The sequence below is a fragment of the Leiobunum rupestre genome, chromosome 7 (genome assembly GCF_980474605.1).
Source record: "Leiobunum rupestre chromosome 7, qqLeiRupe1.1.hap1, whole genome shotgun sequence".
Lineage (NCBI taxonomy): Eukaryota > Metazoa > Arthropoda > Arachnida > Opiliones > Sclerosomatidae > Leiobunum > Leiobunum rupestre.
Genome location: NC_143390.1, coordinates 12576234 through 12590908, shown reverse-complemented (window position 1 = coordinate 12590908; position 14675 = coordinate 12576234). Strand labels below are relative to the sequence as shown.

At 38.4% G+C, this 14675-nt stretch overlaps 2 protein-coding genes and 1 non-coding gene across 3 annotated transcripts; 2 read left to right on the top strand and 1 right to left on the bottom strand.

The window, feature by feature from the left end:
- Positions 1-8151: 8151 nt before the first annotated feature.
- LOC149934720 (U6 spliceosomal RNA) lies at positions 8152-8260 on the bottom strand. The gene has a single exon (XR_016472557.1). It is a non-coding gene; the product is annotated as a U6 spliceosomal RNA (small nuclear RNA).
- Positions 8261-13334: 5074 nt separating this feature from the next.
- LOC149934719 (ubiquinol-cytochrome-c reductase complex assembly factor 2) lies at positions 13335-13734 on the top strand. Its single transcript, XM_090181555.1, has one exon. The coding sequence runs from the start codon at positions 13369-13371 to the stop codon at positions 13732-13734; it is 366 nt and encodes a 121-aa protein (XP_090037681.1). The 5' UTR covers positions 13335-13368.
- Positions 13697-14674, top strand: Arv1 (ACAT-related protein required for viability 1). The gene is made up of 5 exons (XM_090181554.1): positions 13697-13822; positions 13899-14018; positions 14078-14219; positions 14278-14347; positions 14402-14674. The coding sequence occupies exons 1-5, from the start codon at positions 13736-13738 to the stop codon at positions 14652-14654; spliced, it is 672 nt and encodes a 223-aa protein (XP_090037680.1). The 5' UTR covers positions 13697-13735; the 3' UTR covers positions 14655-14674.
- The last annotated feature ends 1 nt before the right edge of the window (position 14675 follows it).

The window sequence follows — 14675 nt, the reverse complement described above, 5'->3', positions numbered from 1 at the left end:
AATTAGTCCTTGGTGGAGCGTAGCTCTGTATGGGTGATAGCGATTCTTATGAAGAATTTTCCACACACGATTTGCAGAACAACCCAAATCAGCAGCGGCTTTAGCGCAACTGTGACGAGGATATGCCACAAAGTACGCGAGTACATTGTTCTCGAAGTCTAAATCCGGTTGACCCAATCCGCGAAACCTAGGTTGCAAGTTACCAAATTGATTGAAATCGTGAATTGCTCGTCTTACTGTATTTACAGATGGTGCTCCATTTGGATGTCTTTCTGCGAAGATTTCAGTCACTCTTCTAAGGTTTTGCGCTGCTTCTCCATAGTAAATGGCAACTATCTCGGTACGCTCAGCTACTGAATAACGAGGCATAGTTCGGAATATTATCAAACACTGATAATAATCTCCCAAAGTTTTCCTTTAAATACCCAATGCATGTTTAGGATTGACCTATAGTCTCGTGTTTTTTAAATCCGGTCGTTTTTTTAACCAAAGTTTCAACTGGATTAGGTAATTCGGTTTCAATTATCGTTTCAAACAATCGTAATTTGGCTTCACCAACTTGTAAATTTTTCAAGCTCGAATTTTCACTGATAAATAAATTGTTTTTCGTCGAGTGAACAATTTTTAAGGGTTTTCGATGACGGCCTACAACTTTATAATAGAAATTTTTTATCTCGCACCTAGTGGTCGAAAAATAATTTTTCAAAATTGGTGAAAAACATTACCGAAAACGCTCAAATTTCTCAAACTGATGTCCCCCGGTATAGAGAATTGACCTTCCAAATTTGAAATCGGTACTATAAATAGTTTTTGAAAAAAAACACTTTTCCGAGCAAAAAAAAGACCCTGTATAGAGTGTCTCTTGTGGCTAGTTATCAGTAAACGTTTTGCATATAAAGAATAAGACGTGTCATACTTATGTAACAATATTATTAACTAATGGTATTATTAGCTATTTTTACTACATTTATTTACAATATTTATTTATTCTGTGTTACTATTTACTAAGTTGCGACTAATCGGGCCGATTAGATATTATTGAACCTTGGAATCTATAGCCGACATATTCAGACATTAGAATAATATTAGTTAATTCAAAAGCATTGAATTGGCGGCTTGGCCCGATTCATAAAATCCTATTTGGCTCTGCAAACCTTTTTTCCCACTTTGGGCTTTTTTTTTTCAACACTGCCCATTCCAGACAGCAAGGGCGCCACTTACTCGTTACTGCACCTGACAAAAATATTAAAATAGGGGGACAGTCGATGGAGGGTTTTTTCTATTTAGCATCGAACCCATTTTCTTCATTCTCGCAGTTTTCAATTTCAACAATAGCGTGTACTTCTTAACGTCATATGACGGGGGGTCAACGCCAGAATTCCGAACTGACGCCAATGAGTCGCCCCTCCCTTGGGTCTTAGCCAATGCTAGGGCAATTTCGAAGTTTCCTATACTTATACCTCGCTTCGTAATCCTTTCTACAATAATAGTATAAATAGTAGGTTCCTTTCTCATTTCGTTACAGTTTCTTGTCGACTTTTCTCAAGTCTGCGTCTTTCGATTCGTATTTCGGTCCTTCCTTAGTTTAATTTTTTCGTGTTTTTTGCTTTAGCTGTTCATAATTTTTCTCGCCTTCGAAGTTTAATTTTTTCGAGTCCATAGTTTTGGAGTTATAGTACTTCGACTGTGGCTTGAGTTTTTTTATTCAGTTTCAGGCTTTAAGTTCGCTTCCGTATTTTACAAGATGAACACTTTCTAATGACATACGAAGTTCCACGGTGGATCCTTTTTTTCTCAAAATGTTCCATTGTGGGGCATTAGCGGTGTTCATTGCCTCCTCGTTTGGCGTATGTCTGTAACTAATTTTGGTTTCGTTTCATTGTTAAGAAACATATGCATACCAAATTAGGCGAAAATGACACGATCCACACAATTTTTTTTGAGAATCTTTGTAGGTATCAAGCAAGAGCGAAGATTTAAATAATTATTGAAATACTTCCAATATTGTATATAAAGTGTAACATCGTAAGCAATAAAAACAGAAAAATGTAAAGAAAATATTTGTGTGTAAGTTATTACAAGTTCAAATAGAAATCCCCCCCCCCCCAGAAATAAAATAACGCCCTTTTGAAGTTCGGAAGAATGATGTAATTTTTATCGTAATCGTCAGTCGTTACATTTGGATCGCTTTCGCGCGACACAGATGTTTACAGCATAGTGATTATAGCCTACTGTCTATTGTAACTTTAAATAGGTTACCTTGGTAATGCCACCCCCCTTATTCCTTGTTCATACTCACCGGCAGCCAGCGGGTCCCCACTCCCCACATGCTGAGCTTGACGGTGATCGTTGACAGCTTCTTCACTGTTGATTTTTGTTACCCGCACAAACTAGACATTAGAATTATTCAAACATTTTTATTATTTCTAAAATTCGGTGTGAAATAAAAACGAAAAGAACGCTATTAGTTTCAAAACCAGGTATCTAAAAAATATTATTTAAATTGGAAAAAAAAATTATAACGTAATGCTTTTTAAAAATGGAAAATAATCGATAACTTTGTAACTATACATTGGCCGCTATTTGTAATATTTATATTTTTAGTGTAAAGGAAGTTTGAAAAACGGCAAAAAAGAAAATTCGCGTAAATCGAGTTACCTCAATTTGGAACTAAAACAGTTTTAATATTGGCACAGGCTGGCCATTATATTAATTCCAACCCCTCCCTTTTTTTCTGAAAAAAATTATTATTTAAAAACCGTGAATCTTCGCAATTAGCTTGATCATTTGATGATATGGTTATTTTTGTCGATGTCATAAACAATGGACAAAATCGAAGATGGTTATATGCAAAGATATTGTATTATATTTTACATATACATTAAAAATAATCTTATTATTAACTTGTTCATACCGTCAAATGTGAAGTTTAATTTTTGAAATGTTTGCTCTTCGCGATTTACCGTAAACGAACTCTGTCGTCGTTCACTGTGAATAAAATCCCGGTGTAGGTAGTCAGGAGCGGCGTTAGGGGTAGGCAACCCGAGCTATAGCCTACTTTTGTGTTCAAATAGGGGCCCACAAATCGATCTGACGGGGCCACATCAAGTCGATTTTTAAATTCAAATAAAATATGTGATGATAGTTAATACTGTAAAATTTTAAAAACCGCACTAATATCAAATAATAAATAAATTACCTGAATTTGCAAAATTTAATTTTAAGTCCAATATTGAGGAACAGGGGGCCCACAAATGATAAACATTATTAGCCTACACCTAAGAATCTTCTGGCACCGCCCCTGTAGGTAGTTGCTAAAACTGTCTATTAAATTCTGGAGATTTACAAATGAGTTGGATTAGGGGTTAGTAAATGTCCACTTGTTTTTATGGTACCGATCATTAATTTAAGTTGAGAGCGCGCTAATATTTTCCTTTAAAGTAGCGCGAGCCACAATCCCCTAAAAATGAAGAAACGCGTACCGCGTAGCCCATTTCACCTGCCAAGTTTGTCAAGACCAAAAGAATGTATACTAGCGCTTATTGTTATAATTTGTGGCTTTTAATATTTAATAAAGCTCTTTTAACACTAAACGGAATATTTGCAGTCTAGTTTATCGTTGGATAAATTCGGAAGAACCTTTGAATTTTATTCAATCGGAGATATCATTAACTCCCGACGTTTAGAGTACCCTTCATTTTATTAATAAAAAAAGTAAATAATAAACCCATAGCCGAGTAATAGTTTAATGTTTGATTTTTGAAATTTTTTCTCGCCGCGCTGTGAGCGATTTGCGTAAACGAACTTTACCGTCGCTCACCGTGATCAAAATCCGCTCGTAGCTAGCGCTCAAATCTGAGCGAACTATTCCTTCTCTCGGTAATTTTCCCTCAACGCTGCGTCAGCGCTTTCTACTGAGGGTACTAACGCGTCGCTTAAAAGTGAGGGGGCTATTCCGACGATCGGGAGATCTCGCTCAGCGCGCGGTGAGCGCTTAAAAGTGAGGGAACTAACCCGTCGAGGGGGGAATCTCCCTCAGCGCGCCGTCAGCCATCAACGCCGGAGCGAACTATTCGGCGCTCGCCCAGAGGCTTCTCAATTAGAGATAGAGAAAATAAACTCGTTTGCCTTGAGTACTCGCTCACTTGAGCAAGCCGTGTTTAAAACTCTATATGCTCATTTTTCCGAACGCTCGCAACTTTTTGCCCACCTCTGATAATGTTACGCGCGTTTAATATAGGCGGAATAGTAAAATAGATACGTATCCCTGAAGTGTTATAAACTTCTGGCAAGACAGATGCTCGGATCCAAAAATATCGAATACCGAAAAAGCGGCGAATGAGGATTGGAAGAATGAAGATGGAAGAGATGCGCGGGAGAAGAGGAAGCGAGTGACTTCGGGGGACATGGCGAGCAAAATAAGGGAAGACTGATCACCTGAGCGGCCGGGAATCTGACGAGGACAGACTGCGCTAGACAGTGCGCGAGAAGATGAAAAACAAGCCTCCCTAAGGACCCTAAATAAAACTTCGAAGGACACGCCATAAAAGTCCACACTAAGCCGAATCGAATCACAATGAAAACTAACCGAAAATACAATGGGTTAAATTGCCCGATTTCCAAATTCATAATAATTCTAAATCGAATACTTGTTAGTAGGGGTGTGCGAGTATCAAATTTTAACTACCGAGTCGAGTTCGAGTTTTCAAAAATTTTCTTATCGAGTTCGAGTTCGAGTTTGAAAAACCTAGCGAATTTAAGAGTTTTAAAATAACCCCTTTTCTAGGGGTGTGCGAGCACTCGCTTAAATCAAAGATAACTTAAACTTGTACCCTAGATTCGAAATCACTCTCTCGAGCGTTGCAGATAGCGTTTACCCACTTCCCGCTAGAACTCAGAAAAAATTCGCTCCATGGTTTGCACCTTACCGCAACCGATGGAGCCCGATTTTTCTGAGGTCACGTGAAGGAAAAGGGTAAACGCTTCGTAACAAAACCGTCAATGCGAAAGCTCTCAGTATTCGAATCTAGGGTACGAGTTTAAATTATCTTTGTTTAAATCGAGTTTTAATTTTTTTTACGAGTTTTAGACTTTTAACGAGTTTCCATTGGACCATTACTTTTTCGAGTTTTAAAATATTAAACGAGTTAATTAAATAACTTCATCACTTTCATCCATGATTGATTACTTGTAACTTGTAATACTAATTATTAAGTTAAAGTTGATAAGTTGGAAGAAATATTAACTTTTATTTTCTAACGAAATTAATCAGAAATGACCAAATGACAATCGGCGGAGTTCGCGTACTATTTTATTTTGTTTCTGATACCAAAAGTAAAACTTAAAACGAAACAGCCAATGCTAGCTGTTTTAAACATCACATGAAAATTCAAAATTCGAAATCTGTCACATGATCCAATGAAAAGCCAGTAGCAGATAAAGTATGACGTCGATTTTTTTTTGGGAGCCCTAATTGGTGGAGAGTTAGGACGTAATATCTTTAAAACTCGATAAGAAGAACGAAAGCTCGGCGAGTTTTTCCATTTTTGATCCGAGTACTAGAACTCGATTTGAGTAATCGGCTTAAAAGACTGCTCGCATAGCCCTGAAACTCGGTAATACGAAAATTGCTCAACGAGTTTTTATCGAGTTTAACCTTGGACAAATTTTAAGCTCGAACGTTTGGCGAGTTTCTGGACAAGTCTTATCGAGTTTAACCTTGGACAAATTTTAAACTCGAAAGTTTGGCGAATTTCTGGACAAGTCTTATCGAGTTTAACCTTGGACAAATTTTAAACTCGAAAGTTTGGCGAGTTTCTGGACAAGTCTTATCGAGTTTAACCTTGGACAAATTTTAACATCGAAAGTTTGGCGAATTTCTGGAGAAGTCTTATCGAGTTTGAGCAGAGTACTCGAACTCGAACTCTATTCGAGTACTCGATTTAAGCAAGTGCTCGCACACCCCTACTTGTTGGCCCTAAATGGGTTAGAGTGTGCAATAACTGGCGGCTTTACCGGAGAGTCGGGGTCCGGCTCTTGTAACCCATAAGGGCGGTGGCGCACTGGGAGATGTTAGCTCTGATCAAACGGTCCTATCTCCACCTCCGACTTCGGTCAGGTTTGGGCTGGATACTGAACTTCGGTTCAGGCTAACGGAGAGGGTCCAGGCAAACTGGCCGCCTCAGCGGATTGGGTAGCCTGCTGTGGGGCGGCGGGCCTCCATATGCGGGCACGGCGGTCCGGTTTCCCGGCTTTTTGGGGCCCACCGGGATCTCCGGTGCCAGCTGTGCCGGGTTACTTGGGCTGCTGTGTGCTCGTCGTTCCCCTTTAGGAGCTCTCTCCAAAGGGTTTGGCTCCTTACCTACGTAGGTAGGGTGTCGGCTGGAGTTGCTATAGCATCCATTCTAAATCCCACCGCTGTGTGCGAAGTGGGGATTGGTCCACCCATTGCAGCACCTTCTGCTGGGTTGAGTGGCTTGCGTCAAAGGTGCGACCATCAGTAGTAGGGTTCTGCTACTCATGCTGGATTAGTCACCTGTCCGGGCTAGGTGGACGTTGGCGTAGGGCACTATGATGATAGACCTCCGGTGGTATGGTCTCTGTTACTAGGTACACCGGGCTATAAATTCTGACACACACCCCTACTTGTTAGGGTTAAAATGCGACGATGGACCTAATTCTTAATTTATGACCAAAATTTATGTCTAGCCCTCTTTTATCGTTTAGCATCTATAGTAAGGACCTTTAATTTGGCACAAATAAATCATCCTAAAAGGAAATCGCCCAGAAGTAATATTTCCGAGAGCCAGTCAAGGTTCGTGAAAATGCTTGCCGCACTATTGATTGTTTATATAGTGCTTGTTGAAATAATGGAAACTTTTCACCTTTAAACAGAACGTCGTGTTTTGCCAAGCCTTAATAAGTCAAAAAAGCTACAAGGTTAAAAGGGAACGCTTGTTGCTGCCGTAAAGGCTAAAAAATTCCATTATTTTAACAGTGACTTCAGCTAGGAGCAACAAACACACAAGGAGAACGCAACCCGTCAGAAGTCGTGGATTTTCTTGTGTACAATTTCCATTAATTAGACGCTTTAGCGCCTGCTGCCGTCGGAAGGGAAAAATTCGGAAATTGTCTTCCCCCCGCCCGTAAAACGTTCGGCGTTAAGGCTCGTCCAATGAAAGTTGTACACAACACTGCGTTAGCGTGTTTAAAGGCTAGCTGCGTTCTCCTTGTGTTTGTTGCTCCTAGCTTTTCAGAAGGAGTAAAAAGAGTAGCCCAAATACTCCGGAACAAGCGGGGTAATTCTCATCCCCGGAATAGGCGAATAAAACGTTTTAGGGTAAGAAGAGTACACTTCTATAGTCCGAGAACTGGCGAAAAGAAACCACCTATTATTGCAGTTTGGCCTCCAGCATACGTAAGATTTATCTTAAGGCCCGTCTGATGTTACAGAGAAAGAAAGATCTGGAAGCCCACCCAAAACTCGCCGTCATATTTCCTCCTCCGAAGATTATGTCTGCGCCCATCCCACCGACTTTGCGTGGGTGACAGAGTAGCCCGGACGACCCAACATCGGCATCCACACCACGGACACTCTATATCGTTGAATGAATAGAGGAGGGAGCAGTGGTGATTGAGGGGCGCCCCAAAAGACGCAATGTGTTAGGCGCTAAAAAATGCGCTTACCCGGTGGCCAGCAAATGAAAACATTTTTTATGTTGAACATGGCTTCATTCTTCCAAAATTTTCCACGTCATCGTAAGCCGGACAAAAAAGAATTAAACATAAAAAGGACTATTCTTTTCCAGATAGTTCAGACGCAATAACTTGAACTAAAACAGTTTCGGCGAAAGGTGTTTCAATTTTTTTTTAAGTATACACTCTTTTATATCCTTATTTGTGAGAGCTGCCATTTTATTACAGGTCTGATTTCAAATAGTGCATGCAAGGCCGCTACACGCGGTCAAGTGCACGCGACGTCTCGAGCTGATGAGCACGTGCAAGAGCCTTTGCCTGTACTATTTTAAATTAGGCCTGTAATGAAATGGCCGACTTCGTAAAACAGTGTATAACCACACGTGACACATAACGCTTGTACAAAGTAAACTCTTTATTTCCCTCATACGAAATTTAACAAAGTAGGGGGCGACAAAAAATTTGGAACGCTTCACGATTTTGCGTGTCATCCTTGCGCAGGGGCCATGCTAATCTTCTCTGTATCGTTCCAATTTTAGTAAATGTCAGATTCCGAAGAATCGACATACTTCGTAGGGGCCCACTCCGCTTATATAGCCCCATTTTCGATTTAGTCACTTTACCCTATATGACCTCGGAAATTAAGAAAACTCTCAATCGCGCGCATTTTTCGCCCAATATTTTTTAAACGGTTTCTTTCTTACCACAATTTTTAAAATTAATTGTTAAATTTGAATAAAGTCTTATCAATAATACATTAATAATCCAATTATTTAGAATAACCGCACATAACATTCCTATAGTTTTCGGCTTGCAGAGATGGTACCGCCATCTTTTACCAAAAATAAGTTTTTTAGGCTCGACTAAAGACAGTCATGCCATCTAGTGTGGAACAGTTGCTATAATTTATATCCTTTTCTTCCAGTAATTTCGATAGAAAAATATTTGTTCATTATTTACTACATAATGGTATATTAACTGGTTACGGAGACGTAGACAGTTTTTGTGCCATGCATTTACAACAGATGAATGAATATTTGTTTACTCTTCCTTAAAAACAAATTACTTTTAAATCAGGGTTAAATGGTTTCTTGAGAGTATGGGGTGCCAAACCGGCAAAAACTAAATCATTTCTAGAAATATTTTAACACTTCTAGGAAAATTTTAACAATTCTAGGAATATTTTAACAATTCTAGGAATATTTTAACAATTCTAGGAATATTTTAACAATTCTAGGAATATTTTAACAATTCTAGGAATATTTTTAACAATTCTAGGAATATTTTAACAATTCTAGGAATATTTTAACAATTCTAGGAATATTTTAACAATACTAGGAATATTTTAACAATTCTAGGAATATTTTAACAATTCTAGGAATATTTTAACAATTCTAGGAATATTTTCAACCTCTAGGAAAATTTTCAACCTCTAGGAATATTTTCAAACTCTAGGAATATTTTCAAATTACCTATCATTTTTAAGAATCCTATATATTTTAATAGACTTTCTATAGATATTTTAAAGCGTTTCCTAGTTATTTTGAGAGACACGTTTCCTATATATTTTACGGACATAGAATATTTTTCGGCAAAACGCGGGAGAGAAAGCAGCGCTTGTAGGTTCCAATCGAAGGGTTGAGTGTGAACACTGTAAAGGCGAACTCTGATGGTACTTGTACCGTTGATGGAGTGGTTCTTGTACCGTTAATGGGGTGGTACTTGTACAATTGATGGGATGGTTCTCGTACCGTTGATGGGATGGTACTTGTACCGTTAATGGGGTGGTACTTGTACCGTTGATGGGATGGTACTTGTACCGTTAATGGGGTGGTACTTGTACCGTTGATGATAAGCCTTCACTGAAAGATCTAGTGTCCGAGTCTGCAGTCTTCACTAACAAGTAAGCGAACTGATTTAGGGGTATCCACTGGAAAACCTGGTCTCCTAATACCTAATTGAACTCGAACGCTTAAACTCTACGTTTTCTCGCCTCAAGAAAATTTAGGGTCTCGGCTCAAGTACTACACCATCAACTTTACAAGTACCATCCAATCAACGGTACAAGTACCACACCATCAACGGTACCAGAACCATCCCATCAACGGTATAAGTACCATCAGAGTTCACCTTTACAGTGTTCACACTCGACTCTCCCACTGGAAACTACAAGCACTGCTTTCTCTCCCGCGTTTTGCCGAAAAATATATAGGAAACGTCTCTCTCAAAAATTTTGAGAGAGACGTTTCCTGTCTGTAAAGGTGAAATCTGATGGTACTTATACGGTTGATGGGATGGTTCTGGTACCGTTGATGGTGTGGTACTTGTACCGTTGATTGGATGGTACTTGTACCGTTGATGGTTTGGTACTTGAGCCGAGACCCTAAATTTTCTTGAGGCGAGAAAACGTAGAGCTTAAGCGTTCGAGTTCAATTAGGTATTAGGAGACCAGGTTTTCCAGTGGATACCCGTAAATCAGATCGCTTAGTGAAGACTGCAGACTCGGACACTAGATCTTTCAGTGAAGGAGTCAAAATAACTAGGAAACGCTTTAAAATATCTATAGAAAGTCTATTAAAATATATAGGATTCTTAAAATTGATAGGTAATTTGAAAATATTCCTAGAGTTTGAAAATATTCCTAGAGTTTGAAAATATTCCTAGAGTTGGAAAATATTCCTAGAAGTGTTAAAATATTCCTAGAAATGTTAAAATATTGCTAGAAATGTTATTTAGTTTTTTCCGGTTTGGCGCCCCATATGAGTGTGGTATATTTTCCATTGTCAAAACATTTTTTTTAAATAAGTTTGGCCAAAAATTAAATATAAACAAAAATAGAAAAAAAACCAAAATCACAACAAGAAGGAAGGACAACATTTGTAGAAAACTATGCTAATTACAATATGTCAAAGATAATATAACTACGTACCCTAGATTCGAAATCTCGGCGTTTCTCGTGAGGCTTTTACTGAGTTCGCGCCGGAAGTTGGAAAAATCGGGCTCCATAGCAGGGTGAGAAATAAGGAATTTCAATAGATAACCCAAAATTATATTACTCACCTTTAGTTTTCTTTCGTTTAGAATTTTTTTTAGAGCTACAGGCATGATCCATTATTGTTTTAAAACAATATAACGCAAAAATATCTGGTATCTTGAAAACCGCAAGTCAAAAACCATAGCGCAATTTTCACTAAAACTTTACGTTTTAACTATATGCTCCATGGAGGCAGTTTTTTCCGACTTCCGCCGGGAACTCAGTAAGAGCAGAGATCCTGGCAGTTATAGAGATGCGAAACTCCCTATACCCTAAGCAAACCAGCTTTTTTCAAATTTTTGCCGATCGCAGCGACGCCTGTACGTGGGGAGTAATCGCAGAGATCCTAGGATTGTTACCGTTGTTTACATTTTTTTTGGGATAACGCCAACGAAGAAGAAACCAAGTTGAAACTGGAATTGAACTATAATTTATTAGTTTAAGTATTTTTTTATACATTAGTATATATTTAAAATTTATTTGAAATAAAGTTCATATTTTAACTGTTTATCATTTTAAAATATTTTAGGCCTTGTTTAACCACAATAAAGAAATAAGAAACAGGATTTTTGAGAAATTAGGACTAAATCAAGGATTTACGCTAATATTTTAAAGTTTGTTAATATTTAGTGATTAACTTTAAGTAACTTTCGATATAAACGTTCTGGGCCTTGTTATATTTATGGTTTAGGTTATGTTTTTCCAAAGTGCTGTGAATGGAAAATTGTACAAAAAACTTGATTATGTTTTCCAAATATTCTACGCAGGTGATACGCTGTTCTAGTACCCGTTTCCTAGATTCTGATATGAATTTGTCATTAAATCAAGTACCTTATATAAATGTATTATATTATTATACCAGAGTTTTTATCACAATTCCTGAGGTTGTTTATTTCTAACTGGTCTTTGTTATGTTTGTTTGAGCTACTAATATTATTAGTGCAATGGTCATTTCCTTTAAAAAACACTGTGCAGTTTAGCTGTACTTAAAAAAATAGTAATTATAATTTATTTTTACTTTTCAATGCCTGCCTATAATCCTTAGAAAATAGGGTTCTTTTTCTTTTGGAAACTTAAATAAAGAAATGCGCTGTTTTTCTTTACAAGAATTACAGAAAATCGCTGAACAATAGGTTCCAGGCATTTTAAAACAATTTTTGCGTCTCTCGGCTTGAAACGGGCGCTTCCTTCCGGCCGAAGGGCGGCGCTGATGCTTGCATTTTTTGGTCAGGCTTTCGGCGGAGTTTCGCATCTCTATAACTGCCAGGATCTCTGGTAAGAGCCTGCGTTACGTGCAAGGAGCTTGATTTCCAATCTAGGGTACGTAGTTATATTATCTCTGAATATGTATAGTCAAACAAAAAAGGAGAATAGATGTTTTTCAGGACTAGAAAAAAGCTTATTACAGGAGCATGAATTGACTAAATAACTTCCATGAAATGAGAAAGGGAAGAACGCAATAAACATAATACATAAGTCAAATTTAAACACGCTAACGAAGGGTTGTGTACGAATTTCATTGGACGAGCGTCACGAGCCTTTACGCTGAACGTTTTACGGACGGGGGGCAGGATTTGATTTCAGGGTGGGCACGCAATGGAAACAAATAAAAAAAAAATAAAAAATTGTACATACAACCATACGGTCCAGGGTGGGCACGGCCCGACCGCCCCCCCCCCCTGGTTACGGCCCTGGCGGGGGGGAAGACAATTTCCGAATTTTCCCCTTCCGACGGCAGCAGGCGCTAAAGCGTCTAGCCAATGAAAAACGTACACAAGAAAATCCACAACTTTTGACGGGTTGCGTTCTCCTTGTGTGGGGTATTGTGTTTGTTGCTCCTAGCTGGCGTGACATTGTATTGAACATAGAAATCTCATAGGTAACTAGAATGCTGCCGCCTATGGCCGAGCTTGTCGCCAATGAGAGGCCGTAGAGTGGTTCCACTAAGGAGGATAATAATCCTACTTGGTTCCGCTACTATCGCGGGAGATAGGTGACGTCATTATCTCCGGTGACATTAAATTCTTGGCAGAACCGCTCTTTGAGCTCTGATTGGATGAGATCTGGCTTCGTCTGCCACGGCGTTTGGGCCATTTGCCAGTTACACGGCAGCATTCTAGTTACCTATGAGATTTCTATGGTATTGAAATTCCCGCCAAGTCGCCAATCAAGATAGGCAGAACTGAGAACTGTCAGGCACGGCCCCCTGCACGCGGTCACGCTGCTCGCATCGAAAAGAAATAAAAGGTGGCGCGGCGGTCGCTCCAAGCTAAGAATATGAATGACCCGTATTTGCATTCTCCTAGAACTAATAACCACGTCGGAGAGTTCAGAATTTCAGATGTTTTGGTTTACAACCATAGTTGCTAGATGGCGCTTACAACTTTTCATAACCTTTTAAGCGAACCAAAGAATTTAGACCCCAGGAATGGAAACTGCAGCTCCACCTAGTATAATTTGCTTGTCCCTAGCCTCCAAAGGCAAACCTAGGTTGACAGGCTTATTTCCGGTTCTATTGATTCGCCTAGCCGGAAGCTCTCCCGTCAACTCGAAACCGAGACATTAAAGGTTTTTCTTTCCATTCCTGGGGTCTAAATTCTTTGAGCGAACTTATTACGTAAAGTTTGACTTTTTGAGTTATGGCGGCTCTATATAAAAGGTGGCTTAAACTATTAGAAGCGTGGCCCATTGATTCAAGTAAAAAAGGCAGAGATTTAGGAGAACATATAAGGAAAAAAATATTTGACGCTTATAAACAAGGAGAAACGACAAAAATTGAAAATATAGCAGAGTGTGAACAAAACTACCAAAGTCTTCATCGTTTAGCACGCAATGTTTACGCTGAGAAGTACCCTTCAAAATCTTTCTCAGCGTCATCATTAACTCAGGAAGAATGTCGCCAAGTAGTTTCGACTTCTGGTATGCAAGTACTCAACACGGAAGATAAAGAACTGTCACAGAATTTAACAAATACTTTCAATCTGAAATTACCCAAAAAAAATTAGAATGAAATATGTTTGTGTAAATTGCGGCGTTAAAGCTAACTTGTTGTTCAAAGAATATTCAACTGGTGTTTTGAAAATTACTTATTGTGTAAGCTGAGAAACAAACCAAAAGGTTTTTTCTAGTAAAAAGTATTTGTTTACTGACACTTGTTTTTTCATTATAGGATGAATGTAAGAAACCTGTTGATAAATATATAGAAACAGATACTTCAATAGTTTTGATTGATGCTGCATTGCAGAGACTAGAAGCCTACAGACATTTTATATATAACAACCCCCCAAAAGCAAGCTATAACTAAAATAATTACCACAAAATTATTTTTAATGTGTGTAATACTTACAGTTTGGCTGGAAATTTGCTTTCATATGTATAATATGTGATGCATATACAAAATGGCTTGTGCAGAAAAAAGGGAAGGGTGATTTGCAATCTTATTTAGAGCTGGAGTGGACTTTTTACGTAGCTTGTTTTCACTCTCTAATTGGTTAATAGTTATTTTTCCAGTAATAAAATATTCCCATCTAATTTTTACCTGATTACAGATAATTTGGTATTTTTCATTTTTCTGTGGTCTTTCGTTACCTTCTTCACACAAGGGTTGGAGGAGATTAAGTAAATGAACAGCTGTAGTGTAACTAAACAATTGCTAAAAAGTATTAATTTCAGACCAAAATCAATTGTTGAGAGCCTGTTAATAGTAACAGGATGTGGAAAGCTATTTACAATTCCATCTATTCTTTGGGGCTGGGACACTGGAGAAACTAACAAGTGGCTAGTGATTGGCTTCATTTTAACTTCTCTAGTTCAAACATGCAGAGCCTTAGGAGTAATCAATCGTGTTATATCCATCTTAATAGTGATGACTGCTTTTTTCTGCCAAAAACTATTTAATGTATTTGTGTTACCTTTAATGAATTAAAGATACTCTCTAGGTGTGAAC